This window comes from Rhamphochromis longiceps, linkage group LG3 (genome assembly GCF_057381845.1).
Source record: "Rhamphochromis longiceps isolate RC_006_pf linkage group LG3, R_longiceps_female_GT1.1, whole genome shotgun sequence".
NCBI classification, from domain to species: domain Eukaryota; kingdom Metazoa; phylum Chordata; class Actinopteri; order Cichliformes; family Cichlidae; genus Rhamphochromis; species Rhamphochromis longiceps.
The window spans coordinates 63965760-63993284 of record NC_140559.1 but is presented as its reverse complement, the minus strand read 5'-3'; the positions used below and the strand labels follow the sequence as shown (position 1 = coordinate 63993284).

The following is a 27525-nucleotide window of genomic DNA, read 5'->3' as shown; positions in this document are numbered from 1 at the left end:
GCCTCCCATCTGTGGACGGTCTTGACACCATCCTCACCTTTGTGGACCGGTTTTCTAAGGCGGTGCACCTGGTTGCCCTGGCCGGCCTCCCCTCCGCCAAACGGACAGCCGAGCTCCTCCTGGACCATGTCGTCCGGCTTCACGGATTCCCCAAGGACATAGTCTCCGATCGGGGGCCCCAGTTCACCGCCAGGTTCTGGAAAGCCTTTTGCCGCCTGATTGGAGCGTCTCCCAGCCTCTCGTCCGGTTATCACCCTCAGACCAATGGGCAGGTTGAACGGACCAATCAACAGTTGGGGCGCTTCTTACGGTGCTTCGTCTCCGCCCAGCCGTCGCTTTGGCCTCGTTACCTGGTGTGGGCTGAGTTGTCTCATAACCTTCACGTCTCTTCCACCACCGGTCTCTCGCCCTTTAGGTTCTCAGTATTGTTTATGTATTATATTACTCTCTGGCTGTTGTGTATATTTACCTTTACTTTGTGTATATTATTCAAGTCTTGCATTTTCTTTTTGCGCCTACAAACTAGATTTGCCACACCAACAGGATGGCAAATCTAGTTTGACATCTAGTGACTTGTTCCCATCAGTGGAAGTGGCAAGTTCTGGGGCCATTGTTGCAGTGATCTCTAAAAGCCCTCAGAGCTCAGTTGTGGTGTCGCGCTCCTCCCTGACCCCCCCCCCCCCCCCCCCCCTTTTTTTTGGAATTTGATTGGGTTCTTGGGACTAGTGATGGCAAAATAAGGGAAACTGTGAACCTTTTTGAAACACTGTGTCAAAAATTGGTTCATAAGCTTCATTCATTAATATCATGGTTGACATCTGCTGGCAACAGTGGTTGATGTGCAGCCAAAAGCAGCCTTGCGAGTGTGATGCATCTTTCAAATGTATTTTAAAATGATTGTAATAATTTCTCAAATATACTGGCAGTCTGACGTCATTTTACACATCTTTGTTTTGTGTATTCCTTAGAAAAATCTCCCCGACTAATTTGATCCACAAAAAATAAAATAAAAAAAATAAAACATTGTGAAATATTGTTGATTGTTAAGTATATACTGGTCAGCGAAGGAGTTCGTGTCATCATGTTTGTTCTACATTGTCAAGCATCATTATAGAAGCTGGCACATCATTAAGATTTATTTTTAATTAATAAAAAAAATTTAAATAAAAATAAGATTGAATGTGTTTTTGTTCTTTGTGAGAAGGTAACATTAATAACGTTTTCATGGGCCTTTTCATTTCAGCCAGTCACAACAGTCCGCTTAAAACGTGGTCCTCATTGCATTTTTGAATCATCTTCTGCTGAGCAACCTTTTGGACCATAAAGAAACTTTCCTTAGCTTTATAGCTACAACTGTGTCTCTTGTATGAGGATGAAGTCACATGAAACATTTTCTGATGTAAGTAGAAAAAAACAGAGAAGAGACAGAATCAGAGCTGGAGACTCTTGCCTGTTTAATTTTCTCCACGACAGCAGAGGCTGTTTTTACTAAAATATTTTAATGAATTTACTGCACAGTGTGCAGCTCGCTCTCTCTCGACAGAACTCAGTGTAGCTCACCCAGCAGTCTCTATCTTTCTTGCTTTCTCTCAAGTGGTAGCCAGGGACATCACCACGCCACCAAAGGGGGGGCTGGGCAGCAAATTTGGGGCCCTCCAAAATTTTCAGCTTAAAACAAATTATTATAGATTTCAATATCTTATTTTTTTTTTCATATGTACTTATTTTCAGTGATATCTTTAATAGCAGAATATCAAATAGGCGTAAAAGTTTTTTTTCTGTCTCTCTTTGTTATCATATTTGCTATGACATGTTTTTTTTAAGTTACTCATATTTGACAACAGAATAATAAAACAGGAAATTCTGTTTTGCCACCCTAATATTTTTAGTGGTGCCCATATATCAACCTCTATGAAAAAAATCTGGAGGTGCCACTGGGGGTATGATGAGAAACATTAATTCAGTAACTCCAGGGCTCAGCCTAAATGGTTCCGGTTCATAGAAGATGGGGCTGGCGGCACATTGAAATGGAACGCAGCCCTTCTGTGGAAGAAAGGGAACAGGAGCAATGGGACGCGCCTGGCTCACCCAAAGCATCAGCAGGCCAGGGACATAAAAAATGTTGGTCATGTGAAATTTTGGAGTTTATTTGATATGTTGTTTTTGTTGTTTTGTTTGTTTGTTTGTTTTCCTCCAACGGTAGGTGCAGTCATGACGCCATTTTATGTTCAGACCACCTTAAAGGTCTCCAGCACCTATTTTCTTTTTGTTGATCGCTTGACCGGTTTTGATGCACAGATTTGCAGTCTGATTGTGTCACTGCAGCTTACAAGTTTTGGCAAACAAGTCTACGTCAGAGCGATCACAGGGAGGTCTTTAGTGCAACACTCTCTTTGTATTTGTGAACTTTAATTTCAGGTTTTGTTATTTTTGTTTCCAAATACATATTCTTTGCTGCTAGAATCAGTATTTACAGGATATGAGTCAAGTCCTTATGTATCTTATCTTGCCAAAATATAAATACCTGGTTGTAGGACTAAATTCATTTTCAACACTTGTTTCAAAGGTGTTGAAAATAATCCTATATATAAACAGACTGGTCGGTATGGGCCAAAGTATCTAGTGTAACGAGTATCAGATCAGCAGTAACATGTTTAGCTGCAGGTTCACGTTAAAACGCTGTCTGTCTGACTGATGTGAGCTTTCTGGGGAAAAGGTGGTCTTATCAGGAGAGATGGCATCTACACTACTTTACATGGAGCACCGCACATTTATAGAAATCTGACTGAATGGATTCAAAACCCCAAAATGTGGATCTCCAGACCTTGGACCAGGAAGCAGAGTTACAGACTTACACACATCTCTGCAACCCCATCCCCATAGAAACTGTCCTGGTCATGACCACTAAGAGACAAACAGAAAACCATAAAAAATAATTTCAGTATAAAAAGTCACAAAGAATGAACAATAAAACATCCTCAACTACACCAAAGAGTAAAACAGTTACAGGAAAAGAATTAAACATTAGGTCTCTCTCTTCTAAATGATTTAATAATGATCAACATATTTATTCTGCCTTACAGAGACAGGATTGCACATATTGAAGTCTCTCACTACTTGAGAAAAGTCTGTTCATGTCCTTTTTGTATTCAGCCTCTGTATTGATCTTCCAGTTCAGCCTGTTTTCAATGTACTATGAGTATAAGGTACTTGTACTTCAGCTGATGATTGTTTCAAGATTACATCACAAAGTTATCCATCAGTGCTTCGAACTCCTCCTCCTGCCATCACTATTAAATCCAACCTCTGCAGAATCAGAGTATTTCTGAAGGTGTCTTGACTCAGACTTGTACTGAAAGTCTAAGTGCATGAAGTCCAGGACAGAACTGTCCACCTGTGGAGCTCCTACTGCACATCACTAAATCAGACAGAGCTCGGCCCAGTCTCACATACTGTGGTCAGTCTGTCAGGCAGTCAGTGATCCATGAGGTGGTGTTTACTGACATTACTGTGCTTTTTTCTCACTAGCAGCAGCTGAATCATTTTGAATGCACTTGAGAAATCAAAGAAGGTGATCATTAACCCTGCAGGAAGTAGATGATTTCATCATCCAAGTTCAACAACTACAATCCATCACAATAACTGATCTCTCAAAGCAGACATGGCTCTCTTATACCTAAATACAGGTGAAGGATTAAACTGCTCACCCTACTGTCTAAAACAGGTATGAAGAACAGGACTGCAACAACTTAGGTTTTTCCTCATTTATCTGTTCATTGCCCTTCTTTTCTGTGCTGCAGGCTGTGACCCAGTAATCAGTCTTAATGTGCCATCTTGAAGCATGTTTGAGTCTCTAAAATGCATCAGGAAAGGGGAGATCTGGAGGATCTACTATATCCTGAGTAAAGTGTTTTACTAATGACGTATAAAAGAGACATAACAAACAGGGAGTGGAAACAGGACTCTGTAAATATGTAGGAGTGTGCTGCAACAAAACAATGAACACCAGCAGCATCTGTGCCAAACATCGTTTTTAACTGACTTTGCTGTAATGGCTCGGAGGCATGAATACCTCTCGTCTTAGCTCCTTTCTCTTCATGTCTTCTTCACCTTGTCTGCTCACCTGTCATGTCTGAGGGACTGAGCTGCAATTTGATGATTGGGGAAATAAGAGCAAAGGAATCAAGGATGTAGAATCCAAAATATAAGAAAAGGGGGAATAATTTGTTTCTGTGTTATCTTAACTGTTAAACTGCATTCAGTATTTCCTGGATGAGAGAATTATTCTGTCTCTGGCACAGACTTAAAAGTCTCACTCATCACACGGACCCAACCAAATACTTTAGTAGTAGTCTGCTGTAACGAAACGATGGATGTGCTATATTTAACTGGCATTGCTTTAAAACGACTAAAGCAAGGATGTCTGATATTGTTAAAGCCTCTTAGCTCCGCTCTACATGTTTTCCTCGCTTCACTTGCTCACTTCTCTGGTGGGAGGAGCTAAGATATACTGATAGGTTCAAGGAAATGAGAGCAAAGAAATCAAGGATGCATGAACTGAAAAATAAGAGAAGGAAGAATTTGTTCATTTGTTGGTTCAGCTGTTTCCTCGCTGTTGGCATTTCCTGGATGTCAGAGTTGATCTGTGTCAACTACTTGACACGTGAAGACTGAAAGCACACGCATAAAGACCTTAAAGAATTAGACAAGGAGGATAAGTTCAGTGAATGTTATCAGCAGATTTAAGGTAGGGCTTTACTCTATTTGTAGCCATTGTTTAATAGAACGCACACTTGTGTAGCTGCCCAGCAGAAATCATTGCACTGTTAGCTACGTCACCCAGCTCACTCACCAACACCTGTGACGCCGAACTGGCAAATGGACTGTTTCTTATTTATGTTACACTTTTCTACTCTAACTGAGCAATCTAAGTGCTTTTTATTATAAGCTACAGTCAGGTAGAGCAGAGGGTCCCTAAATATTCATATTTTTAGGAATCAAATTAATAATAATAATAATAATAATAATAATATAACTGTCAGAGTGGAATAAACTCTTCTGTCTCTCAGACATCCCTGGACAGCAAAGAACCTCTTCCTTTTTTGATCTTTTTGTTTCCAGTCTTTAAGTTTTTAAGAACTTTTCATGTGAGACTGCGAAGATTGTCCACCCACAGCTGCAAAGTCTTAAATCTTAAAAATAAAATAAAATAATTAGTAAAATTACATTCAGAAAATCGAAGAAACATTACCCCAGCAGTGTAATGAGTCATGATGGGTAATGAGTAAGTGATAGGTTTGTAGCTCGAACCTATTCGCTGGAACGTTAAGGACAATCTGCTACGCAGCAAAAAGCAAGACTCAAGGCACCAAAGTTCTCTGGTTTACTCATGCATGAGGGAGACCTGCCTAGAGCCAAGTGTCGTCCCACCACTTGACCTCCATCAGACTCTCAGCCAGGCTCGCCATAGCACTCCTTTTATTGTGGTTACATGAATATGCATAGGGTCATTAACATATAGCATCTTACATAGGTATACATGTGAACAAAGAATACTGTGTGTGTGTGTGTGTGTGTGTGTGTGTGTGTGTGTGTGGTACTGCTGATCAAAGGGTCATATACATGAAAGCACAAAGGCAAACATCCTTGGTCAGGAAGAGGGTAGACCCCCCCTCACCCTAGATGGTTCACCCTAGATAACACGGTGAGGAAGTCCAGCAGTTCATCTAAACAAAAAGCACTTAGACTAGAACAGACGTAGCTACGTTAATCCTACCATAAAACAATAAGACAAGGTACGACCTCTTCCCATGCTCCCAGGATGTAGGTGTGGAATACACACCAAGCCTTTGTAGCCTGTTAAAGATCACACATCCTATCACTACACAATTAATTATACACCTCTAAGCATACATGGTTAAATATTTCTAAGCATAAATGACAACCAACAATACAAAATCTAACAGTAAGTCAGTGAGTTAAATAGCAAAGCATCACACAGTTGCTGCAGACCTTTACAGGAACTCTATTGTTTTGAGATCTGGTGGCTGTGGAGGCCATTTAAGTTCAGTGAACTCCTTTTAATGTTCATTATACCAGTTTGAGATGATTTAAACTTTGGGACATGGAACTTTATCCTGCTAGAAACATCTGTCTGAAGGTGGGTGCACTGTGTTCATAAAGGGGTGGAGATGGTCAGCAGCAACACTCAGACAGGCAACGGCATTTAAATAACTGCTCAGATGGTCCTCAGTGATATAAAGTACATCAGCAACAGCAGCATGAACTGTTCAATTCAATTCAATTCAATTCAATTTTATTTATATAGCGCCAAATCACAACAAAAGTCGCCTCAAGGCGCTTCATAAATACAGAGAAAACCCAACAATCATATGACCCCCTATGAGCAAGCACTTTGGCGACAGTGGGAAGGAAAAACTCCCTTTTAACAGGAAGAAACCTCCGGCAGAACCAGGCTCAGGGAGGAGCGGCCATCTGCTGCGACCGGTTGGGGTGAGAGAAGGAAGACAGGATAAAGACATGCTGTGGAAGAGAGACAGAGGTTAATAACAGATATGATTCAATGCAGAGAGGTCTGTTAATACATAGTGAGTGAGAAAGGTGACTGGAAAGGAAAAACTCAATGCATCATGGGAATCCCCCGGCAGCCTACGTCTATTGCAGCATAACTAAGGGAGGATTCAGGGTCACCTGGTCCAGCCCTAACTATATGCTTTAGCAAAAGGGAAAGTTTTAAGCCTAATCTTAAAAGTAGAGATAGTGTCTGTCTCCCGAATCCAAACTGGAAGCTTGTTGATACAAGGCAGGATGGATCTAGGCTTCCATGTCATTTTGTGCTAAGTTCTGACCCTAACATCTAAATGTTACCAGCTGGTCTGGCACCAAAAACCAAAATCACTTTAATTACTTTTCTTCCCCATCAGCCGGTCATCTTGAATAAAATTCAATGTGGAGCTACTCTTTATCATAATCCTGTCATAAAATAATAACAATAATGTTATAAAAACAATAAAAGTATTCAACATTAGAGAGATGAAAGCTATAAATATTTTTAATAAAAGTGTTTGTCATATATATATGTATATATATGATTAAAGCACTTGTTGCAGGCTGCTGAGTTTCCATATTTTGCTGTGAAGTACAGCCAGACTTTTGACCGCTTCGCCTTGGGCATTTTTAATCTGTAGCTCTGCTCTAAAAGAACGTACGTACCTGGCCCCGCCTACTACGCTTGCAAATGTAAAATGACTGGCTGGAATCCAAAGTGTGTGACATCTCAGGAATAAAAAGCACTGAAATAAAGCACTGAAATGTGCGCTGCTTTTCGGTCTGGTTACTACCGTTTATGTCAGAACCGGTGCCATGATACCGGTACCCATCCCTACAGTGAGGTGACAAAATGAATTAATTAAATATGCCATTAATTATTGAATTAAATGTTTCATTTTTTAATTAAATGTCCATTCACTTCACTAGTGTTTGTAGTTGTTGTTGAGAAATGCCCACTGAAAGAATGGCCACCAGGGCAAGTGCCTGTAATCAGATTACAGTAACACGTTACTTGTAATGCATTACTGCCCATCTCTGTTGAGAACAAATAATGTAAATGAATAATAGTGTTCAAATTGTTCGTTAAAACTCTGCATATCTCAGAAAAACGAAAAAAAAAAACAACCCAACAGCTTTCTTTACAATGCAGCCATTACAGTCTTCTTTGATTGGTCGCTGCAGGATTGCCATTCTCCTCATGTTTAGTGTTTTGCTATCAGTGTTTTAATTCCTTGAAATAAATTTTTCAAAGCCACTTTTTGCTTTCATTAGCTTGTTTTTAGTGTCTCACTTTTGGATCTTCTGAACTCACTCTGATTAAAGTTGTCATTGTACTAATGTTATTCATGTGCAGCTGACTTCACAGCTGTGTGTATTATTTTTTTGCAACTTTTTGGAATATCTAAATGTTTAACCTGTTCAATAACATTATTACTATTCAATGATTATTAAATATGATTATCACTTGTCTACGTGAACGTACATAAATCTGTTAAATCTCAGTGACACAAGCATGTCTTCATGCGCACACACACAGTTTCTACTCCCATTCATTCAGGTTTATATTCACACCTTTTACAGGAAGAATGGAAGAAGAATGTGAAATGTTTATGTGGGGAAATAAACAAGTTAGCGGAGGTAGATGATGGTTTTACCATTGTTGTTTCTAATGAACAGTGTTACGGTTCGGCGTTGGCAGTGTATTGTGTATATGGGGGCTCGTCCGGGATCAGCTGGAGGGTCCGTGGGACCGCTCCAGCCTCCATCCGCCTCCGCTGGAGGGTCCGTGGGACCGCTCCAGCCTTCATCCGTTTTCGCTGGAGGGTCCGTGGGACCGCTCCAGCCTTCATCGTCTACTGGAGGGTCCGGGGGACCGCTCCAGCTTCCATCAGTTTCATCTGCCTCCGCTGGAGGGTCCGTGGGACCGCTTCAGTCTTCATCTGCCTTCGCTGGGGGGTCCGAGGGACCGCTCCAGCCTTCGTCGTCTTTGCTGGGGGTCCGTGGGACCGCTCCAGCCTTCGTCCTGCAGCTAGTGAGCTGCATGTCTGTGTTTGCAGCTAGTGGGCTGCATGTCTGTGTTTGCAGCTAGTGGGCTGCATGTCCGTGTTGCAGCTAGTGGGCTGCATGTCCGTGTTTGCAGCTAGTGAGCTGCATGTCTGTGTTTGCAGCTAGTGAGCTGCATGTCCGTGTTTGCAGCTAGTGAGCTGCATGTCCGTGTTTGCAGCTAGTGGGCTGCATGTCTGTGTTTGCAGCTAGTGGGCTGCATGTCCGTGTTGCAGCTAGTGAGCTGCATGGACCACTTCAGTCTTCCGTCTTCGCTGGAGGGTCCGAGGGACCGCTCCAGCCTTCGTCTGCCTTCGCTGGAGGGTCCGTGGGAGGGACCGCTCCAGCCTTTCGTCTGTCTTCCCTGGGGGATCCGAGGGCCCGCTCCAGTTTTCCGTTTCCACTGGAGGAACCCGTCCAGCCATCAGCGTCGCCTGCGGAACGGCGGCCGGTGCCGTATGGGCTGGGCATGGAACAAACATTTTTCGTTGGGGTTGTATGTTTTAAATGTTTGGTTTTTTTGGGTGGGGGGGTATGTTACGGTTCGGCGTTGGCAGTGTATTGTTTTAGGCGTTTTGTTTTGGCGTGACTGTTATGTGTTTCATGTTTTACTTTGAAAGTCTGTGTTATCTTAGTGTGTTCAGTTTACGTTTCCCTGTCTCGTCAGTTCTAATTTGCCCCAGCTGTGTTTCCCTCCTGTGGTCCATTCCCTGATTGCTCCTTCTATGTATTTAAGCCTTGTGTTTCAGTGTGTCATGGTCGCGATCTTCCCCCCCCCGTTGTAAATAGTTTGGCGCCTTGTGTTGTGATGTAAATAAATATCGTATTTTGCTTTAAAGTAAATAGTGGTTGATACTTTCGTTTTGGGTTTACTTTTGTGGAAGCCCGTATTAGTCTTTTTTTTATGAGTTCGCCCCCCTCAAGAGCAGTGAGCTTGGGGGCCCTTTTTCCCTTATTTCTGTTTTTTCTACGTTGCACCCCGGTTGCCTAGGCCGGGGTGTAACAACAGACACATGAAAACAACCGCCTGCCCATCCCAAGTATAGTTATTTTAATTATAAGATAAAGTAAGAACCATCAGAAGATAAGACAAACACTACACATGTTTTGGCACCTCGTCAGCAGTTTCTTCCTCCCCTTGAAAGTTGGCACCAGTACACATCCTCATTCCTAAGGCGTTCTCTCACTGCCCAAGATAGAGTAAAACAACCTGCTTAAAAAGTCCTACACACCTCCATACCTCCACAGGTATGTCGTTTGGACCAAGCACTTCTCCACTCTTCCTAGTTGCCCTTTTTCATCTTTACTAATTCTCTGCACATTCTGATTTCCTTTCACGGCCAAGGGGATGAGCCGTGTGGAGAAAATTAATCAGGATCTACGCGCAGGCACTCGCTGAGATGAAGGTGGTTTATTGTAAAGTAAAGCACAAGGTGAAAAATGGCAAAACAGAACTAAAGATAATCTAAACTGGGAAAAACTAAACTACTAAACAGTAGTGATGGGTCCAGCAACACTGACGCACCGGCGCATGTATCAAGCTCACCTAGCGATGCCTGTATCGGTGCGTGTGTCGCTTTAAGAAAAAGTCACGTGATCGATACAGCTGCTGTATCACTCATTGCCAAGGCGCCAAACTGTGTTTAAAAGATACCGCATCTGCATTTGTTAACAGAATGAGTCGCCACCAAAAAAACAAAAAACAAAATTACTCTCGCAAAGATAAAAAAAATACAAATCTCTGTTTCTGCTGTGTGGGATCATTTTGATCTTTTAACTGCAAATAATGTAACTGTTTGTCTGCCTTTGTTTCAGTGTAACCTATTAGAATAGGAAAAACAGCGACTTGCAGTGTGAATTATTTATTTCATTTTATGCAGGTTAAATGTCACATCTGTTCTGCTTTCTTACACAAACAAAAGCACCTCCTCAGTGTTTAGGCATTACAGAGCCAAACATGAAAATGAGGAGACAAACACACCGAGAATGAACAGAGGTAGGCCTATATAGACATTGAGGAAGCTGCAGGTGGACTGGCCCTCTCCTCCGCCAGCTCAGAAGCCGTCGCGGTTCGCGGGGTTTTTCCTCCCACCGGAGTCCGCAACGCCCAAAAACTGCCTTCCCATGTTCCCAGACTTTCTCTGCGAGCTAACAGCATCATGGGACAAACCTCTGTCTACCCACGTCACTATGGACAGTACATGGAATTGGACGGCGCCAAGGGGGCACCCCTTATGGAGCCGTCTCTGGCTGCTTATCTGGCCCCGTCCCATAATCATGGTGTCGGCGGCCCCGCAACTCTGCCGCCCAAGCACTGCAGATTCTCTGCTTCGCAGCAGGAGAAGATTTATCGGGCTCAGGCCGGCACTGCTCGTGCCATGAGCTTCATCACCATGCTCCAGACATACCAGGCATCGTGCCTGGTGGAGCTCGGATCGCTGGTTCCCGATGACAGCCTGCTGGCACCTCTTCTTAACGAGGTCAGAGTCGCCACAGATTACATCCTCCGTGCGTCTCGCTGTGCAGCGCTCTCCCTGGGCAGAGGGATGGCTTCGACAGTAGTGGCGCAGAGGCACCTGTGGCTGACCCTCTCTGACGTCCCGGATAGGGACAGAGCTGTATATCTGGACGCACCAGTGTCTGCGACTGGGTTATTCGGGCATTCACTTGAAACCATTCAGGCTAGATTCGATCTGAGGAAGAAGCAGACGGAAGCTCTGCACGACGTCATCCCCAGACATCAGCCCAAGCCCAAGACTGCAGCTAGCTCTCACAGGCCCACCGCTCCTCTGCTGACTGGCAAGAGACCGGCGCCCACTGCTGAAGTGGGTGTGCCACCAGCCAGAGCACATCCTCCAGCCCGAGCTCCACGCCGGTCGGCCTGGAGCAAAGGCCCACCCTCGGGCCCCCGGCGGGACCCGACACCCAGGAGGAAGAAGCCTCAGCCCTCTTAGCTGTGGTTTCGAGTGGAGAGGGGGTCCAGCAGCAGGGGGACACTGTTTTTACCCCTCTGTTGCCGCACCGCCGGTAACCGCGTCTTGCATGCTAGCTCTCAGTCCTTGGTGGGAGCCCGGGCTGCTCCTGTCTCGCTCTCTGCTGTTATGGTGCAGTGTTCATTTTCTGTCTCTAAGAGCCACCAATGTCCCGGGCAACCTGAACCTGGGGCCGGACCTTCTCTCCAGGGGGGGTCCTCTGGTGAGAGAATGGAGGTTACACCCTTTAATAGTGGCTCAGATTTGGGACCTATTTGGCAAGGCGCAAATAGATCTTTTTGCTTCCAGGGTAAATACTCACTGCCCCCTGTTCTTCTCCATAATCGACCACGATGCACCCTTGGGCTTGGACGCGCTAGCGCACCAATGGCCAGACGTGCTCCTGTATGCATTTCCCCCAGTGGAAATGATATCTCCAGTTCTAGAGAGAGTGCGTCGGCATTCCCACGCTCTCTGATTCTAGTGGCCCCTTGGTGGCCCACAAGGTCGTGGTATGCAGAGATAATCAGCCTGCTAGCAGCGAGTCCTTGGCAGCTTCCTCTCTGCAGGGATCTCCTCTCTCAGGCGGGAGGAGAAGTGTTTCATCCGCTCCCAGATCTGTGGCGCCTTCATGCTTACCTGCTGAGAGGTTAAACTTGATTGCTAAGGGTTTGCCACCTAGTGTGATAGCGACAATTCAGAGCGCTAGGGCCTCATCTACTAGAGGCTTGTACACTTACAAATGGCGAGCCTTTGAGCAATGGTGCCAGGACTGCCACATTCTCCCATTTCAGTGCTCCATTGTGGATGTTTTGAAATTACTGCAGGAGCTGCTGGATAAGGGCCTTTCATTTTCGACAATTAAGGTTTATTTAGCAGCTACAGTGGGGCAGAAAAGTATTTAGTCAGCCACCGATTGTGCAAGTTCCCCCACCTAAAATGATGACAGAGGTCAGTAATTTGCACCAGAGGTACACTTCAACTGTGAGAGACAGAATGTGAAAAAAAAAAATCCATGAATCCACATGGTAGGATTTGTAAAGAATTTATCCGTAAATCAGGGTGGCAAATAAGTATTTGGTCAATAACAAAAATACAACTCAATACTTTGTAACATAACCTTTGTTGGCAATAACAGAGGTCAAACGTTTACTATAGGTCTTTACCAGGTTTGCACACACAGTAGCTGGTATTTTGGCCCATTCCTCCATGCAGATCTTCTCGAGAGCAGTGATGTTTTGGGGCTGTCGCCGAGCAACACGGACTTTCAACTCCTGCCACAGATTTCCTATGGGGTTGAAGTCTGGAGACTGGCTAGGCCACTCCAGGACTTTCAAATGCTTCTTACGGAGCCACTCCTTTGTTGCCCGGGCGGTGTGTTTTTGTTAGGTGACGGCTGTGTGCGGACAGGGATAGGACCCAAGATGCAGACTCCAGAGAGAAACTTAAACCAAAACAGCTTTAATGCTGAACTCAAACATAACATAACTGGAAAAAGGTCAAAAATAAACTAACACCGGCGGATTGACAAAACACACAGCAAAATAAACGGTAGATCGCGACACAGACACAGAGAAACACAGGGCTTAAATACACAGAGGGAGCAATCAGGGAATGAGTAACAGGAGGGAAACACAGCTGGGACAAATCAGAACTGACGAGACCAAAGAAGCGTAAACTGAACACACTGAGATAAGACAGAGACCTTCAAAGTAAAACAGGAAACACATAACACAGACTGAACAAAGACACAGCCTCACATGCAGGCACTACAGAGGGAACAGAGACGTGGGACCAGGGCAGACACAAACACTGACTGAACACGGGGATATAGGAACTAAGGATACACAGAGACGCGAACTAGACAAGGGGATACAGGTGACAGGGGAGACAGAACAACTAGAGAAGACAGACATAAACCATAAGACAGAACTCAAAGAAACCAAAGACTAGAAAGTATAAATAATATAATAAACTCAAAACCCCTGGGTCAACGACCCAGGCATCCTAACAGTTTTGGATCATTGTCATGTTGGAAGACCCAGCCTCGTTTCATCTTCAAAGTTCTCACTGATGGAAGGAGGTTTTGGCTCAAAATCTCACGATACATGGCCCCATTCATTCTGTCCTTAACACGGATCAGTCGTCCTGTCCCCTTGGCAGAAAAACAGCCCCATAGCATGATGTTTCCACCCCCATGCTTCACAGTAGGTATGGTGTTCTTGGGATGCAACTCAGTATTCTTCGTCCTCCAAACACGACGAGTTGAGTTTATACCAAAAAGTTCTACTTTGGTTTCATCTGACCACATGACATTCTCCCAATCCTCTGCTGTATCATCCATGTGCTCTCTGGCAAACTTCAGACGGGCCTGGACATGCACTGGCTTCAGCAGCGGAACACGTCTGGCACTGCGGGATTTGATTCCCTGCCGTTGTAGTGTGTTACTGATGGTGACCTTTGTTACTTTGGTCCCAGCTCTCTGCAGGTCATTCACCAGGTCGCCCCGTGTGGTTCTGGGATCTTTGCTCACCGTTCTCATGATCATTTTTGACCCCACGGGATGAGATCTTGCGTGGAGCCTCAGATCGTAGGAGATTATCAGTGGTCTTGTATGTCTTCCATTTTCTGATGATTGCTCCCACAGTTGATTTTTTCACACCAAGCTGCTTGCCTATTGTAGATTCACTCTTCCCAGTCTGGTGCAGGTCTACAATCCTGTTCCTGGTGTCCTTCGAAAGCTCTTTGGTCTTGGCCATGGCGGAGTTTGGAGTCTGACTGTTTGAGGCTGTGGACAGGTGTCTTTTATAGAGATGATGAGTTCAAACAGGTGCCATTCATACAGGTAACGAGTGAGGGACAGAAAAGCGTCTTACAGAAGACGTTACAGGTCTGTGAGAGCCAGAGATTTTCCATGTTTGAGGTGACCAAATACTTATTTTCCACCCTAATTTACGAATAAATTCTTTACAAATCCTACCATGTGAATTCATGGATTTTTTTTTCACATTCTGTCTCTCACAGTTGAAGTGTACCTCTGGTGCAAATTACTGACCTCTGTCATCATTTTAAGTGGGGGAACTTGCACAATCGGTGGTTGACTAAATACTTTTTTGCCCCACTGTATATCTGCTTGTCATATTGGTTCTGACGGGGTGACACTAGGTGCACATCCCCTCGCCATACGTTTTCTGAAAGGAGTTCGCCGGCTGAGGCCCGTGCTTAAGTCCAGTGTGCCTGCTTGGGACTTGTCTTTGGTGCTGGAGGCCCTTTGTAGCCCCCCGTTTGAACCCATTGAGTCTGTGGATATTAAATTTCTTTCATATAAGACTGCATTACTTCTCGCTTTGGCTTCGGCAAAGCGAGTGGGTGACCTTCATGCGCTCTCTGTGCATCCCTCGTGCACACAGTTCTCTTCTGATGGCCACAAGGTCGTATTGCATCCAAATGCTGCCTATTTTCCCAAGATCATGCCTGCATCTTCTAGCTCAATGGAGTTTGAGTTGCTGAGCTTTTGCTCCCCTCCTTTTGCATCTGAGGAGCAGAGGAGGATGCATTGTCTTTGTCCAGTGCGTGTGCTACGCACCTACATTGAGCGCACTCAGAATGTGCGTTTATGTGACCAGCTGTTTGTCTGCTTCGCTGATCCAAATAGAGGTAGAGCTCTGTCCAAACGGAGGCTGTCCCACTGGATTATAGAAGCTATCTCACTGGCATACAGCACTGGTGGTCTTGCTTTGCCACACGGGGTGAGAGCTCATTCCACCAGGGGGATGGCAACCTCATGGGCTCTTTTTAAAGGGGTGCCTGTAGCTGATATTTGTGCGGCAGCTAGTTGGGCATCAACGCACACTTTTGTGCGGTTTTATCGGTTGGATGCTACAGCCCCTTCGGTGGCTCATGCTGTCCTTTCTGCTGGGTCTACCACTCACTAAGGATGTGGTGGTCCGATTCCGGTTTGGTGGCTGCTCTGTGGGGCGTGTATATATGTCCCATACTTATGTGTTGTACCGAGTGAATCGACTGAAAGGGAACGAATAGTTATGTCTATAACTTCTGTTCCCTGAAGGAGAGGAACGAGGTACAACACAAGGTGGCCCCACTGAGCAGTTTGGCTTGGTGAAGAGCGGCTATCGAACTGAGGGATGACTGTGATGACAGCGGCTATATGTGCAGGCAGGGCCGTGCGCGTGTCATCACACGTCATCTGCCTTAAAGGCGTGATTAAAGGTTTCTTCAGCCAGGACACGCGAGGGCGTGATATCCCATACTTATGTGTTGTACCGAGTGAATCGACTGAAAGGGAACTCCCAAACACTAGTGGTGTGCGATACTGCATATTTTGGTATCGATCCGATACCAAGTAAATTCGGGCCAGTATCGCCGATACCAATACTGATACGATACTTTTCAATAAATAAGGTGGATGCCTCATTGAATTGCTAAATCGCAATTAATTTTCATGACCTTAAGTGTTTGTGTGATGTTTCCTTTGGTATAATTAATTAGTTAAAACCCAGGACATAATTAGGAGAAATAATTTATTCATAATTAAATAAATTTTTTTTATTATTGTTGCGGCTCGTGGTCTGCGATGCCACTGCAGATGAGATGGACTCACCTTCACGGCATCTACAATGATGCCTCGCCGGCTTAAAACCTGTGCGCTGCTTGTGCTGTTGTTGTTTTTGGTGTTGATGTGTACAGCTGGCAGCAGGAGGGTTGCAGCCGTTGAATGTAGGCTACTGTTACAGCAACCGTGTGATCACTGTAAGGGTGGACAGCGCACGGCTTGGGGTGAGCCGGAGGCTGGCGCGCCTGCCAAGCTGGAGACGGAGGTCGAGGTGCGCGGGGGTGCATGCTGTCCACTTCGGCACGCAAACCAGTACACAAATTAAAACAAATACTATTTATAAACTATAATACAAAAATTACAATTAAAATTCTCAACAACAAAAACAAAAAAATGTATATAATTAATATGTAAACAACTTAACAACCCCCAAAGTGTCTAAGTCACGTGACGTGTCAGTGCAACACCGAAACATAAGAGTGGGGGAGAGGGAGCAAAGTGTGCCTGCTCTCCGCTGACACAGGAGCGGTGTGTCCAGCGACCTGGTTGTTTCGTTTTTGCCGTTTTTACTTACCTTGGATCCAGATGAAACCATTGTGTCCTTTGATGTAGTCTCTCTCTTCACTTGCATACCCACCAAGCAGTGGTGTGTGTGTGTCTAGAAAATTTTTGTTGGGGGGGCCAGGTAGGGGCACAGATTTGGAGAAGGGTGGCAGATGTAATTGGCAGATAATGTTAAAAAAAAATTCTACCAACCATTAACCATAATTCAGTAACCCTGTAAACCTAATAACCGAATGCGCTTTTAACTCTTATTAGAATGAGATTTTAACCACTACGGTGCAAAGTTTTTAGACACTGCGTTGATAAGGTACAAGAGATACAATCAGTGCTTTGTCAGTGTTTACTCAGCATTCAAGGACAGCAATATTTGCATAGTATTTTTACTGACATATAGTGCACATATGTTTTGAGCAAAAACATTTTTGAATATTTAACATACAATTGGCAAATTAGCCAATGCAAAACTTTATCTGCCTGTTAAAAAAAGAAGATAATCTTATTACAAACTGCTGTTTGATTTTTAAAACAGGAAAAAAGTGGAGAAACAACTGAAAAGACTAACATTTGAATAAAACCTGAAAGCAAGTAAATACTTTCTATGCTGCCTTATGGTAAACTTTGGTAATATTGATGTATAAAGAACAACACTAGCTGATGATGACATACAGTCAGCTGGCATGGTGACACTGCTGGACTGGGACAAAAAAATTGGGCATTTTGACTAGAGACCGGCCCACCAGGTATTAAAGCCAAAAAGCCTTTGAATGAAAACAAATGCTGTTGTGACAGTGATGTACACTGTCTTGTTGGTATATGTATGATTTCTATACATTTTACGTCAGATAAAAACTTTGTTCGCAAGATTCAGATAATTATTTAATAAAAGCTAGATATTTTAAATGAGAATAAGAAAGAAAAGTATTTTTTGTGCCCCCAACTCGTTAATGAGGAACAAATCCTCATTTCATCCTATGATAACAGCATTTTCACCATTTCAGCCAGTGTGAGTGGAGAACAGCCAAGTCTCCTCCCTGATAAACCTCCACATGTACCACCGAAAACAGTTAAATTACAGGGAGTGCAGAATTATTAGGCAAATGAGTATTTTGTCCACATCATCCTCTTCATGCATGTTGTCTTACTCCAAGCTGTATAGGCTCGAAAGCCTACTACCAATTAAGCATATTAGGTGATGTGCATCTCTGTAATGAGAAGGGGTGTGGTCTAATGACATCAACACCCTATATCAGGTGTGCATAATTATTAGGCAACGTCCTTTCCTTTGGCAAAATGGGTCAAAGAAGGACTTGACAGGCTCAGAAAAGTCAAAAATAGTGAGATATCTTGCAGAGGGATGCAGCAGTCTCAAAATTGCAAAGCTTCTGAAGCGTGATCATCGAGCAATCAAGCGTTTCATTCAAAATAGTCAACAGGGTCGCAAGAAGCGTGTGGAAAAACCAAGGCGCAAAATAACTGCCCATGAACTGAGAAAAGTCAAGCGTGCAGCTGCCAAGATGCCACTTGCCACCAGTTTGGCCATATTTCAGAGCTGCAACATCACTGGAGTGCCCAAGAGCACAAGGTGTGCAATACTCAGAGACATGGCCAAGGTAAGAAAGGCTGAAAGACGACCACCACTGAACAAGACACACAAGCTGAAACGTCAAGACTGGGCCAAGAAATATCTCAAGACTGGTTTTTCTAAGGTTTTATGGACTGATGAAATGAGAGTGAGTCTTGATGGGCCAGATGGATGGGCCCGTGGCTGGATTGGTAAAGGGCAGTGAGCTCCAGTCCGACTCAGACGCCAGCAAGGTGGAGGTGGAGTACTGGTTTGGGCTGGTATCATCAAAGATGAGCTTGTGGGGCCTTTTCGGGTTGAGGATGGAGTCAAGCTCAACTCCCAGTCCTACTGCCAGTTTCTGGAAGACACCTTCTTCAAGCAGTGGCATAGCTGGACTGGCCATCGGGCATACCGGGCATTTGCCCGGTGGGCCGCTGGCGATTTTTTGTTTTTATGGGCCGATGGATTTTTTTTTTTTTTTTTAGGAAGGGTATATATAATGAAAGGTGTTGGATTGGCCAATTGGTCATGATCGACTCTGGGCTGGACCAATTACAACCGAGGAGGCTGGATGCACCCTCCCCCTTGTTTAGCAATCACGTGATTTTCGCGCATTGCATGCCGGGAACTCGTGGCATAACAATCCAAGTACTGCATCAAATGCAAGCATTTGCAGCACCGCAAAACGTTCATTCTCCGGTTCCAATACCTTCTTGTTTTTTCTTTGCCGCACAAAAAAGGAATGTACAAAACGAAGGAGAACAATGCCGGTCCGTACAAAAACATACTCGACGAAAAGTCAAAGAAAAGATACGAGGAAAAAATCAAAGGAGTGAAAGGGTCAGACCCTTACGAGCACACAGAGTGGACAAAATACATTAGCGTGCTGCCCAACTTTCACCACGCTCATATTTATAATTATACGCTTCTTGGAGTGAGTGCACACACTCATGAAGTTTAGTAACTTCAGGTCACTGCAACAAGCCCAGGACCAGTTTACCGACGGATGGGTACAGGACCTTGAAACGCACCGTGTAGAACGAAAGACCATCGTACGAACAAAGGTAAGTTTACCAGTCTCACAAATCGTCTTCATAAATACACATTCGTTAACAGTTTATTAATATAACCTTTGAGCTCAACGGTAATTAATTAGTAGTGGAAATAATTTCTGGTAGCATCACAGAAATGTAGCAGTGACAATAATACTGTATGCTGTAATCGCACTGGACAATTAGTGATACAAAACAACTGTTTTATCCTGTGAATAAAAGAATATGTTTTTGTCAGTGTACCATGGTAATAACAGAAGCGAAACGCAATATTGTGTCAGGACAATTCACTATTTATGCACAATAAATAAAGGAGCATAGCGCGACAATTTCTGTTCAGCGCCAGACTTGCTTGTAACCTATATCACCAATTATGTTAAGAAAAATGACGTATTAACTACTACAAAACTCTGACCTTTGTGGGAATGGAGCAGACTAACATGTGAGCTGGAGTGTTCTGAGACGTTATATTTGGTATATCCAGACCATCAGCTCTTACTTCAGAAACATGGCTTAAAAAATTTATCTTCAACGACGTAATCCGATAAAAAAAAAAAGGATCTCTTTACCCGTCAGCTTTCCGTGGCTGTCATGCGACCGGCTATTGCAGTTAATAATACAACAGCTTCTTGCCATTTTGTTATTGCTGTGTAACTGAGCTCAATTGAAAGCCTGCGTGCGCTAGCACCTCTTGCCACAAGTTCCCAGAATCCTTTGCGGTTTTACCCCTGAATGACGTCACATTTTCAATTTTTATCCTGGTCGGCCGGTCTCTAGTCAAAATGCCCGGGCCGATTTTTTGTCCCAGTCCAGCCTTGAGCAGTGGTACAGGAAGAAGTCTGCATCCTTGAAGAAAAACATGATTTTCATGCAGGACAATGCTCCATCACACGCGTCCAAGTACTTCACAGCGTGGCTGGCAAGAAAGGGTATAAAAGAAGAAAAACTAATGACATGGCCACCTTGTTCACCTGATCTGAACCCCATTGAGAACCTGTGGTCCATCATCAAATGTGAGATTTACAAGGAGGGAAAACAGTACACCTCTCTGAACAGTGTCTGGGAGGCTGTGGTTGCTGCTGCACGCAATGTTGATGGTGAACAGATCAAAACACCGACAGAATCCATGGATGGCAGGCTTTTGAGTGTCCTTGCAAAGAAAGGTGGCTATATTGGTCGCTGATTTGTTTTTGAATGTCAGAAATGTATATTTGTGAATGTGGAGATGTTATATTGCTTTCACTGGTAAAAATAAATAATTGAAATGGGTATATATTTGTTTTTTGTTAAGTTGCCTAATAATTGTGCACAGTAATAGTCACCTGCACACACAGATATCCCCCTAAAATAGCTAAAACTAATGTTACGTTCTGGTCCCGGCAAGTAAATAAACGTAACAAATAGTTTGCCCCACTCACTTCCCACCCACGCACAAACCCCAACAACGACACCTTTTTTAAGTATTTAAGCAGCCATTTATTTTCATCAGCAGTGAGCAATGCCAAAACAATAAACAAAACTCCCTATAAAACAATCCCTAGTCTTCCCTACACCAAAATAAAAAGAAGCCAAAACAAAAGACAAGTCACTTACCTAACTATCTAACGAAAAACAGGAGAAAACTTGTTCAACAAAAGAAAACGGCTTCTCACGCCTACTAGGCTGCGACAGTGAAAGTTATACAGCAAAGGAACAAAAAAGTGACCGCCACTGGTTAACTTATTTACAATTATTTACATGGCAAGGCTAGAGGTACACGTGAATACTCCAGCCTGCACTACAATGACACAACACACAACTCTGTGACCGAGTCAACGGGGTTCCAAACAGCACTCCCAGGTGACTGTCATCCGGACGTTAAGTACTGGAGGTGGTCCATCAATTATCCAGTCGGAAGGTGTGTAGAGACTCCACCCAGATACCTAGCAGCCACGCCCAGGTGTCCACCTCCTAGGAGAGAAAAAAGGGAAAATACCGCCACCATCCTCCGGTGGGAGGCACAACACCAACAAACACATCACTGGGTCATAACAGTTTCCCCCACCCAAAAAAAATCAAACATCCAACCCCACACAAAGATGTTTGATTTACGACCTAGAGAGGGCATCAGCCATAACATTCTCTAAGCTCTTATATATCGGATCTCAATGTTGAAAACCTGTAGGAGTAAGGACCAACGCATGAGGCGCTGGTTGCTGTTTTAGAAATGTTCTAGAAAAGAAACAGACTGGGTGGTCAATGCCATTTTCATCCTCCTGCACGAGCACTGCACCCGCCCCCAAAACACTGGCGTCCACCTCTGAATCCTTGGCCCCTCAGGAACCGCCCAGGGACACCAAAAGTCTCCAGATTGCGCTTTCGCTCCTCTGCCCACGTCAGTCTGAGCCCATTATCAGATGAGATGTTGTCAAAGAAAAACTTTGCTTTGTCATAGTAGCACTTTGGACCAAAATGATCCTCCCCTGAACTCAGCTGCAACCCCTCCTTTTCCCTTCCCTCAGAATTCCCATCTTTTAGATTCAGCCCCTCCTGTAACTTCTTCTCAAGCGCCTCCTTAATGAATTGCGCGTTGGAGGAATCAAAATCAAAGTCTGTGTCAAATTTAAGGGTGGGAGATGGAGCATTAGCCACCATCAGCTGGCCTCTTCTGCGGCCCCTAAGCCGTCGAGGTCCTTGTCTTTTTCTAGCAGGTGGCCTGGTTTCAGCATTTTGCTGCTGACTGTCCTGAAAAGTGAATCTACTTGGGTCTGATTGCATGGTGGCTTCAGCGACCCTTGTGGTTTGAATATTTGTTCTTCTCGTCCCCTTGGGCTGCCTCCTATTCTGCTGCTGCTGTTGCTGGGATCCACTCGCACCTCTCCTCTGCCTAAATGTCTTTACACTGACGGTTTGAACAGCCTTTGATGTGGCACGATCGAAACCACTGTTATCTGTAAGTGGTATATCGACTACTTCTGGCGACGGAAAAACTGTGCCGCCAGCTAGATCGTTTCCCAAGATGATGTCAATACCTGCAACCGGTAACTGGGGTCGCACCCCAAGCTTAACCTCACCAGACAAAAACTGAGACGAAAGCTGCACCAAGTGTAAAGGAACCCGTATTACACACATCCTAACTCCCCAGGCTAACACGTCCGCCCCACAACAGGATTGAGCTGAAAACGGTAAGACCCCCTCACGAATGAGCGACTGTTTCGCACCAGTGTCTCGCAAAATACTGACAGGAGTCCGCCGATCTTCTCCTATCAAGGAAACAAAACCGTTTGACACAAACGGCTTAAACTCCTTATCTACTTTATCATTTTCGGGTGCCATCACCTCCCCCCAAGTAGGAGAGTTTGTCTGTAGAAGGTTTATTGGGGAAGGAGATGTACCCTCCCTGGTCATTTCTTTTCTCTTCAGAGCAGGGCAAACCGCAATAAGGTGTCCCTGCTCATGGCAAAAAAAACACACGCGGTTCTCAATGGATGAGGGGATGGCACGGCGGGTGCCCCTTGGAGACCATCTGGGCGGGCTACTGGAAGACGGAAAACTGTGAGCAGGAACCGAAAACACCACTTTGTGTGTCAACACAAACTCATCAGCCCGTATAGCAGCAGCGGCGAGAGTCGTAACCTTCTGTTCGTTTAAGTAGGTTACCACAGTGTCTGGTAGTTGATTTTTAAACTCTTCTAACGTCACCAACTCACGCAGGTCTTCCAAGGTTTTTACTTCTGTAGCATGACACCACTTATCAAACAGAGTTTTCTTTTCTCTGGCAAACTCCACATAGGTCTGGTTGGCGGATTTTTTCCCATCCCTAAATCTCTGCCTGTAAGCCTCTGGCACAAGCTCGTAAGCGCGTAGGACAGCAGCCTTCACCATATCATAGTCAAAACTGTCCTCCAGAGAAAGAGCGGTGCATACCTCTTGAGCTTTCCCCACCAATCTACATTGGAGTAAAAGAGACCACACATCCTTTGGCCAGTGCAGCGCACCTGCGATACGTTCAAACACTGTGAAATACGAATCCACCTCAGTTTCCCGAAACGCCGGCACCATTTTGATGTGTTTACTCACATCAAAGCCACCACCTGGCATCGGGGCCGGTGGCTGCGGAGATGGCGACTGCGGGGATGATGACTCCGGGGAGGGTACCTGCGGGGATGATGACTCCGGAGAGGGTACCTGCGGGGATGGTGACTGCGGGGCTAACCGAGGTACAGGAGGGCTGGCAGACACAGAGGCTCCCCTCTCTACCTCCAGAGCCCTGATCCTCAAGTGCATAGCGTCCACCTCCAACTGCTGTTTCTTTAGCTCCACCTCCTTAATGCGCAGCGTTAACTGCAGCTCCTCCACAGAAGGGCTAGGCGGAAAAGGGAGATTTTTCAGTGGGGCAGAAACACCAGCAACAGCCCCCAGCTCAACCCCCCCTGCAGGACCCGGCTCACCAAACAACCCCCTGTCCGTCAACTGGACACACAGGAGCTCCCTAAGCTCTTTCTTCTTCGCAGTCAACGGCACAGTCACATCAAAGAATTCAGCAACAAGCAAGAGGTCAGCCTTTTTACACCTGTCCAACTTCTCCGCAGACGGGCTCAGAGTGAAGTCCTCCAACTTAAACTCCATCCTAACACACACATCCCCCCACACAAGAAAAAACCGCCAACCAAGAAAACAAGCCACAAAAAGAACACAAAAGAGACGAGCCCCCAATATGTTACGTTCTGGTCCCGGCAAGTAAATAAACGTAACAAATAGTTTGCCCCACTCACTTCCCACCCACGCACAAACCCCAACAACGACACCTTTTTTAAGTATTTAAGCAGCCATTTATTTTCATCAGCAGTGAGCAATGCCAAAACAATAAACAAAACTCCCTATAAAACAATCCCTAGTCTTCCCTACACCAAAATAAAAAGAAGCCAAAACAAAAGACAAGTCACTTACCTAACTATCTAACGAAAAACAGGAGAAAACTTGTTCAACAAAAGAAAACGGCTTCTCACGCCTACTAGGCTGCGACAGTGAAAGTTATACAGCAAAGGAACAAAAAAGTGACCGCCACTGGTTAACTTATTTACAATTATTTACATGGCAAGGCTAGAGGTACACGTGAATACTCCAGCCTGCACTACAATGACACAACACACAACTCTGTGACCGAGTCAACGGGGTTCCAAACAGCACTCCCAGGTGACTGTCATCCGGACGTTAAGTACTGGAGGTGGTCCATCAATTATCCAGTCGGAAGGTGTGTAGAGACTCCACCCAGATACCTAGCAGCCACGCCCAGGTGTCCACCTCCTAGGAGAGAAAAAAGGGAAAATACCGCCACCATCCTCCGGTGGGAGGCACAACACCAACAAACACATCACTGGGTCATAACACTAAAAACAAACTAAAAACTACTTCCACGAACATTCAGCTTTGATATTAGTGTGTGAATGTGTGTGTGAATGGGTGGATAACTGGATATGTAAAGCGCTTTGGGGTCCTTAGGGACTAGTAAAGCGCTATATAAATACAGGCCATTTACCATTAATGAGTTTTTTGGGTTCATTGAGAACATGGTTGTTGTTCAATAATAAAATTGTTCCTCAAAAATACAACTTGCCTAATAATTCTGCACTCCCTGTAGTTTGAATATGAAATCAGGGCTCAAACTTCTTGTTCTGAGACCATTTCTTTATTTTTCACACCAAACTGTTTAATAAGACAAACTTTACACAGAGTTCATCAAATATAACTAACGCTTTAACATTATCAGGATTTCATAATGCAAACTTCAAATCAACAAGAAAACAGCTGCAGAACATGTGGATCAAAATGATTTCATTAAAACAACATGTGGACTTCAACGATACAGTAAATACACTAAAGTGAAAGGAGGAGCCAAAAATAGATGTTTAATAGAATTTGAATTATTTAAAGGGTCCTTATGTGTGCTGCCGTTTTTAACGTTTAACATTTCTTTGAAATGAATACATTTAAAAAAAAGAAGTTAATTTTGGAAAAACTAAGAAAGTTCAAATGAAAGAAATTGATATATATATCCATATCAGTAATTTTGATCGCCCTGCATGTAGTGACAGTGACAGAGAAGCTGCATGTATAGATGTACATATCTATACATGCAGCTTCCTAAATGTAACATTCAGGATTATTCACTGCAGGTCCAGAAATCAGAGCTACCTCATCAGATCCAAATGTGACATCAGCTGACACTCTTTACAGGAGATTCCATCTGAACTCTGTGGAGCCTGATCTCAAGGTTTTTAAGTCCAACCCTGAAGCCAGAAGAGGATCTTTCTCTCTCTTCAGATTCATTGTGATCCAGTGATTTCAGTCCTACATGATCAGGCTGATGTTTGCACAGAGCAGATAATGTAGTTAATGTTTTTGCACATTGGTAACAGTGAAACAGTTTATTTACAGCGTGGAATCGTTTGTGTTTGGAGTAGGGCTGCCACAAACGATTATTTTGATAGTCGACTAGTCACCAATTATTTATGCGATTAGTCGACTAATCAGATCATCATCATCATCCAAAATAAACAAAAAGTCCTTCAAAAATAAAATGCAGCAACCATCACTGGACGTAAAACTACAGCTTATTGCACCAGCAGCATCTGCTCTTATATAACTATCATTAGCTTACAGCTTTAAGCTTTTAAGGTGCTAACTAAAAATAAAGACAAGATGATAGTTTATTCAATTTTAATGAAATTTGCAGATTGTTTCGGTAAAGTTTAATAAACTCCTTGCTATCTAAAATATATCAGGACACCGGAGTATATTCTCCAGCATCTCACACTTCTGATAATCAGCTGTCTGCTTGACGTTTATTCAGCTGTGTAAAAACTATAACTTTAATCTCAGCCAAACCGATTTACTCAGGAACAAATAAAATACAAAAAAAAAAAAAAAAGCCAAACAATAACATTTTTAATTTATCTAAGTGACTCATATATATTTAACCTGAGTCGCGAAAGACGGCGGTGGGTTTGAAAACAATTTGCCGGGAGTCCGGTGTTCTCACGGCGCTAGTGACCTAGCCCCCGGCTAGCTATCGAGCTAGTGGGTAACAGACGTCTCCGAAAACGTCGGAGCGCTTTTGAAAATATGTGGTGTCCTGATAAACTGAGCCGATATTTGAGGTTTACACAGCTACATTCTCGCCTGAAAATATGTTAAACGTTTATTTTGTGACCCAGAAAGAATAATAAGAGTAATATTAAAACTAACTAGCTACCGCCATTGTTGGAAACTAAGCTGGGCCGCGCTATGAATTCTGGGACACAGCTGCTTCTTCTTCTTCGGGGTTTAACGGCAGCTGGCATCCTTGTACATGCTGTGCTGCCATCTTCTGTTTCAGTCCGTTATTACACTCTTAAATCCTGCTATTATTCCTGCGTCTTTTGCGATCTTACAAAGTTTCAAACGACACGTCGACTATTAAATCAGTCGTCGACGATTTTGATAGTCGACGTAATCGTGACTAGTCGACAAATCGTGGCAGCCCTAGTTTGGAGTATGAACTGAGATTCCTGAAGCTCTTGTCACACTGGTCAGAGCTGAAGTTCGCTTCCATGTGTGTACAATCATGTTTGTTACGATGACCTGATTGTGAGAAGTTTTTGTCACAGTGTCTGCACTTGTATGGTGTCTCTCCTGTGTGGATTTGCTCATTCTTGTTCGTTAAGCTCACGTGCAGTGGTGAAGGATGACCCACACTAGTCACAGATGTGCTTTTTAACCCCACTGTGGAAGAGTTCATGTATTTTTAATGTACTTTGTGTGTGGAAGCCTCTCCCACATTCTTTGCAGTAGTTCATTTTGTCTCCAGTGTGTCTACGTTGACGTGGTTTAAGGTCCCGTTGATGATTGGAGGTTTTTCCACAAAAGGTCACAGAGAAACATTTTCCCACCACCACAGTGACGACAGGGTTGAGAACTGGATCCATCTGTGTTGCTCTGCTTCTAAACAATGACAGCGTAAGTGATCTCTGCCAATGTCCAACTACGTTTTACTGTTTGCATTATAACACTCAGCTTACCGAGCTAAAATGACTCTTCATTTTTCCAAACTGTTCATTCAGTATAACTCCATAAGTTTACTGATTAGACTTGTTCCAAACAATCAGGTTAAAATTACAAGATAAAAAAATCAATACATCCTCACAGTAACTGCACTTGTAGAGTTAA

At 44.1% G+C, this 27525-nt stretch overlaps 1 protein-coding gene across 1 annotated transcript; it reads right to left on the bottom strand.

Annotated features, from left to right (window-relative positions):
• Positions 1 to 21483: 21483 nt before the first annotated feature.
• LOC146675719 (uncharacterized) lies at positions 21484 to 24700 on the bottom strand. The gene is made up of 2 exons (XM_085400684.1): positions 23506 to 24700; positions 21484 to 23475 (listed from the first exon to the last, which is right to left on the bottom strand). Exons 1-2 carry the CDS (start codon positions 23944 to 23946, stop codon positions 21586 to 21588), a joined length of 2331 nt encoding a protein of 776 aa, XP_085256810.1. The 5' UTR covers positions 23947 to 24700; the 3' UTR covers positions 21484 to 21585.
• Between the last annotated feature and the right edge of the window lie 2825 nt (positions 24701 to 27525).